We start from the raw sequence: 6364 nt of genomic DNA on the forward strand, positions 1-6364 counted from the left end.
TCTCTCTCTCTCTCTCTCTCTCTCTCTCTCTCTCTCTCTCTCTCTCTGTGTCTCTCTCTCTCTCTGTCTCCCTCTCTGTGTCTCTGTGTCTTTGCTCAAGGGGCGGAGTTGTGCTTTAATCTGATTAGCTAGTTGTTTAGCTGCAAATTAATTGTAAAGATTTTGGAACTTCTTGTATTGCTGCTCAGGAAAGACTATTTGTTTGCATACAATAACAATAAAGCAATGTCAGTTACTTTCTTAGTTGTCTTTTTCTCTCAATATAATCAAAAAAGAACCGTTAACACTGTTGACAAGGAACCGCACCGACAAGCAAAATCGAAAAGAGTACTTGCATCGATAAAATCCAAACGATACCCATCCCTAGATGGCTAGTTTGTCCTCCAGCTGTTAAACTGCTGTCATCGAATCCTTATCCGGATTTGAACTTGGAGCAGCAGTAGTACCGATACAAATGAAATTAACCTAAGGTGGTTAAGGTGGTTCGCCCACTTATTACAAACCTTCTTTCAGCGCCGGGATGTCTCGTGTCTTTTGTCTTTTCCCGACCACTTCTCCTCGACCTCGATGGAAAACATCACGAGGTCAAGGAAAGACGTTAAGGAGAATTCATAAGGACTTAGGAAAAGACAACCGCGCTGCTCAGAGAGTTCGACTGCACTTACACTCTGCTACTGACGTTTGTTTTTTTTAATGTAACTTTATTTTTTTCGACAATACCACAGGTACCATAGGTACCGGGTGGGTTTGAGACTAAAGGCGTTTGAAATCCTAAAGGCCGCTAACCTGTGCATGATGGCTATCTTGCTGACTCTTGTCCTGAAGCATGTGCATGGTTTATCATTCTTTATTTTAAAGTGTATTCAAAAATTGTAATCCTGCTAATAAACTCATTATTAACAAATCTGTCAGTAATCTGATGGCATCTTTTTTTCTGATACCTTTGTTTTGGATCCTAATTACCTAACCGTGTATTCTGTTACTCCCCAAGCCTGCAAACACATCACAGAGATATTATCAGGACAATACAGAAAATGCACAACATAGGACATAAGGTTTTAAAAGAAAGGACTCTGAGTCCAGATGGAGAACCTTGTTAGATGTTACCATCTGTCTTCAGTGGAAACACAGTGCCTAGATGTATCAGTTATTCATGCTCAATAAATTATGAAATGATGTCATGTTTTGAATTAAATTTACATAAAATGTTTGAATTTCACCGTGGGGCGGTCCATGACCCGTAATCCCACGTTGTGCTATTCTCGTGGGGAGATTCTATAATCCACAGAGGTTTGGGGCTGGGACTGCGTGGATGACTTCAGTTACACAATGTAAGGGAATAGAATCTTAGCATGATATTTGGATCCTTCAGGCGTTAAGAGTTATAGTAAGGCGGACATGGCATTATGTAAACCTTTGGTCTGGCAGATGTTTTCTTCCGCTGCTTGTCTATAAATCCCCCAATGGTTTAGGAGGACTGGTTTGTCTCTCAACATGCTGTATGAACAGAACCCTCTTGGCCTCTCAGGTCATCTGGTAACTGTCAGCTAGCTTTTCCCTCAGTCGGAAATAAATATGGAACATCTTAATGTGTCCCCCGGAGCGGAAGCAAACTTAAAATGTTGAAGGATTAGGCAATAATCCAGTCTTCATGTGTAAATTTGTGTCTGAATATGTGTGTGTGAATATGTGAATCTAAAGCGTGTCTACTCTGCACACATAGGTCAATGGGGTGCGCCCACAGTGAGCGTGTCTTCAGTGTTGGGTATGACGGCGGGCGTCTTGGCATCTACAATGGAATCGATCGGCGACTACTACGCTTGCGCTCGCTTGTCCGGTGCCCCTCCTCCGCCGACTCACGCCATAAACCGAGGCATTGCGGTGGAGGGCATCGGCTGCATCCTGGCTGCGCTGTGGGGAACTGGAAACGGCACCACCTCCTACAGCCAGAACATCGCTGCACTCGGCATTACCAAGGTACGCGTCACTATAGTCTCCCTATGTGTGTCAGGGCTCTCTAACTCTTGCTATTTTACATTTTAGCAAACAATTGGGAACTTCATTTAGATAAATTTCATTAGCATTTATCTAGTCATGTTTCTGCCGACCTTATGAATGTAATATTTACTCTGCTTTTAGCTCTGTTTCTGTTTCCACCGACGAAAATATCTTACATGTCCTCACCAGCGAGTTGCTAACCTTAGCTGCGGTCAAATGGTAAATTATAAAGTAGGTTTAGAATTGGGTATTAAAAATCAATGAATTTCACTGATATTGGAAATGGACTACTAAACTTTTATAACACATAACACATAGAAAAAGTTCATTGAAATTCAAAACAGAATCACATTCCTCCTAAGAAGGCTGGTTTCAGCGGCGGATGTTATTGTTGGACGGCATTATCTTACTTCCTTTCGTGAAGCGTGGCCCAGTGGACCCTTTAATAAAAGAGATAAGGAAAGAAGCATCGCAGCCCCTTTCATTTATCTACAAACAAAATCTTATGCTATATACGAGTAAGTGTATAATCACATACACATTGTTACTTTAAAAGAATACTTCACCCACAAAATGACCATTTGTATATCGGTAACTCACACCGCGTTACCTTGACGTCATATGCTCCGTATTTCCCAAACACATGCCTCTTCGTGTGATTGGGAAGTAGGCCTAGCAGAGCGCTTTTATGGTTAACTGCCCCTCGGCACGTCCGCTCGGAAGAATCCCTCGGCGCTGTCTTTAGTTCTGATACATTACAGTAAAAACTCAAGTTGACTTTACTGAGCTTTAGTGAGCTCAACCTTTCAGAACGCTTTGTGATCTTCTCTTATCAGTTCTGCTCTTAGCAAATTGGAAGATCAAGCGGTAAGTGATTGTAAAGAATTGCAAAAAGAGTGCAAGTGTAAATTTAAGGACAATGATTTGGATAGTAGGTCAAATTGTATACCTCATTTTCTGAATAGCAGTGAATTCATTATCATAAATGAATCCCAATTTCTGTTGGCCTGTTTGAGCACAACTGTTTGTCCAGACTTTACTCACACTCACACACTGCAAGAGCTCAGTCATAGGATTTTTTCATGTATTACGTCTGCACATTATGCACACAGTTATACATTACTGAGTGCCAAGTGGAGGCGAAGGAGGGTAGACTTAATTCACAAATAATGTTGATTTATGGGGATTTGATGTGTGTCTGGCAGAGAGCTTTACAAGCCAGTGGACGCTTCCCCTGTAATGCCATTGAGTTTATGTCCATGGTGTAAAATCCATATAACATCCATCTACTGTGGGCATCATCCAGGCATCTGCAAGTTCTAAGAATAGAGTACGACGGTATTCAGAGTTATGTTCACATAAGATGTCAGCTGAAACCAGCGGTGGAATGTAAGTACTGTCAGTACATTTACTCAGGCACTGAAGTACAATTCTCAAGTACTTGAGAACATCAATGTATGCTACTTTATACTGCACTATACTTTGGAAGCCAATATTGTACCATTTACTTCACTACATTTAGTTGACACTATCAATTATTTTATCGATTCGTATGATCAGAGTGATAACAGAGTTTATTAAGTTCCAATAATAATGATCTAGTCAACTAATATCTAAAACTAAGAACAAATACTATACATTTATGAGCACGCTATCTAAAATCAACAAACTGTGGTAAGAGGGAGAGTGTGTGTGTGTGTGTGTGTGTGTGTGTGTGTGTGTGTGTGTGTGTGTGTGCATGCATGTACTGTGTGTGGGGGGTAGAGGCAAGAGAACGGCTCAGACAACGTATGATGTAATCTAAAACGTGGCTACGTCACGTGGGACTACACATTGAAGATAGATAGAACTATCAAAATGGAGTTTGCACGTCACCATATGATGAGATGACTTCGTGGTCGACGATGTGGTCCTTCTGAGCTCCTCGATTCTCAGGCTGCGCAGCTCCGTGCTGCGCGATAATAAAACTCTGTGGCAGAGAATTTCTTCAGAAGTCAAAGGAATTCTCGTCCTTGGAACCGGCATAAAGTCGACTTGATGGGAAAGAGGAGTGTCCTTCTCTTTCTCTGAAGAATCTGTTTTCTTCACTTCTGCAGGCAAACTATAGATTCTTAAATCATAATCTATGATCTTCACATTCTGGAAAAAAAAGAAAAAAAAAGGAGAATCACTTATCGCTGCAAGCAGTGATGAACGAGCCCTCACACCTTCGGACACATTGATGGTACTGGTGGGATCCAAAGCACTGAAGATGATGTATTGCTATTTTTGTCCACTATGTGGCGCTAGAGAATTTTACACCATGTTGCTGTATAACATGTGTAGACCAAGCCATGTCAATTCCATGTAAATTGTATGATTTTTGCCTCTATATGACTCAGCCCAGCGTGTGAAATCTGGGGCGTTGGACTCGTGGTTGGACAACGTAAAGTTTAGTCACAACAGCTTCCTGTGTCATGGCGAAGACTGCAAATTGTCCGCTTCCCCACGCCACAGCGTTCCAAGATAAATAAATAAAAATCTTCACAATTTAGCATCGTGAAGGTCTTTAGAGTCTGCTCACCAAGATTCAGATGGATCTGTTGAGTCCTGAGGTTGACCGATAGTTTGGAGGAGGAAAAAGCAAATAGCCGATGAGTCATCTGATATTTCTGCCTGCTCAGCTGTCCACGGGACCGCAAAGGTTTAACCCACATTTTCTAACTCTACAGCCAGAATGCGTTAAAGGTTTTTATACGGAGTGAAGAGCTTTGCTTTCAGAAAAAAATGTCTTCGACAATCCAACTAAGAAATATCTTGTCGTATATAAATATCTTGTTATTTAAGTCTCTCGTGCATTTATGGCTGAAGTGTCAATATGTGAGCATCAAGTTTCGTGAGTTTTTCGAGTATACCGAGGGCGTCAAAGCGCATTCAAAGACTAGAAGTAATAGAGCTGACGTGGCACACCAAAGCCCAATTGAAACCAAAAATTTTAATAATAACTTCAAAGATGGATGCAAAGTTTCGTGACTTTTTGTGCATCTTTAAGTCCTCAAGCACGTTTTTGTAACATGAAAATGGACGCAGACAATCCAAAATGGCTGACTTTTCCCATTGGGCGAAATCGTTTGGCCCCACTAAATTTCACTGCGGCGTGCCAACCCTCCTGAGATTGCGAGTATCCCAAGCCCCTGAAAAATTGCGATTGCGCGGTAGAAAAATTATCTCTACAAAAAGACTTTCATTGCCACGGACCATTGGGTCGCTCCAGCCCTAATAACGTTAACACAGACGACAGCATCCATAAAGATTCCTGTTTCGAGTATTAAGTTGGATTTTTATGGAGTTCTTAAAAAGCACATAACACTGATGTTTGATGTACCGAGTCCTGTCTTTGATCAGCACAGCACAGATAAAAACGTATTCTACAGTTCACGGTTTCATGGCCTCTGCAGACTTGACCTGAGCATTCTCCGTCTGACTCAGCTTTCTCGTCTCCGTCTAACCCAAAACCATTGCAGATGAGATTTATAGTGTCCCTGCTCATGCTCATTTCCCCCCACACAGCATCCTGGTAAAAATGAAAGGTGGCATGATGAGAAAGATGGATTAACCCTTCTTGTATTCACCCTGTGCTCATTTTATGCCAGGTTGGCAGCAGACTGGTCCTCCAGACGGCCGGCATTCTGATGATTGTCCTGGGGATCTTTGGGAAATTTGGAGCAGTTTTTATCACCATCCCAGACCCGGTCATCGGAGGCATGTTCCTCGTTATGTTTGGAATGATCGCAGCGGTGGGAATATCCAACCTCCAGGTAAACTCAGTTCAATACTACACCATCTTATGTTTCATTTGCTGGACACTTTTATCCAAATCACTTCCCAAATGGAGTATTGAGATGGCGCCCTTTTCCTATGACAAATTCTATGGGCATCAACTATTAGAGATAACCTTTATTTGGGTTTGCAATGACAAGGTGCTCGGATTTAGCTTTGAAATCGGACAGAAAACCCTGATATCATATTTTAGTTTTACAGAAAGACCAATGAAAGGGAAATGACATCAGAGCTTAAAGCTAGTGGAACAGAAGCTACTGTGCCACTGTGCTGTGTCATGCCCCTCACAGAGTCACGGTCATTTTATGTAATGTAGCCGGATAAATGCTTCTTCTTTTACTCCCCCCCCCCCATGGCATTTGACCTGCCATGACCAAATAAACATGAATCCTGCAATAAAATAGGAATGTTGTTTGAGGTTCCAGATTATTTCTAATCACATTTTAGTGAAGTTCTAAAACAGAGATGGCAGCCAGCTAAGGCAGTACAACAAACTAAATTCTCTCTCTCTCTCTCTCTCTCTCTCTCTCTCTCTCTCTCTCTCTCT

The 6364-nt window shown here is 41.8% G+C and overlaps 1 protein-coding gene across 1 annotated transcript in view; it reads left to right on the forward strand.

Moving 5' to 3' along the window:
* The window catches only part of LOC116396170 (solute carrier family 23 member 2), a 34853-nt gene that overhangs the window by 24447 nt on the left and 4042 nt on the right, over positions 1-6364 (forward strand). The window contains exons 8-9 of the mRNA XM_031870604.1: positions 1724-1977; positions 5631-5795. Coding sequence (XP_031726464.1) covers positions 1724-1977; positions 5631-5795 — 419 coding nt within the window. The remainder of the gene's footprint in view (positions 1-1723; positions 1978-5630; positions 5796-6364) is intronic.

This window comes from Anarrhichthys ocellatus, unplaced genomic scaffold (assembly GCF_004355925.1).
Source record: "Anarrhichthys ocellatus isolate YVR2014 unplaced genomic scaffold, GSC_Weel_1.0 scaffold2, whole genome shotgun sequence".
Taxonomy (NCBI): Eukaryota; Metazoa; Chordata; class Actinopteri; order Perciformes; family Anarhichadidae; genus Anarrhichthys; species Anarrhichthys ocellatus.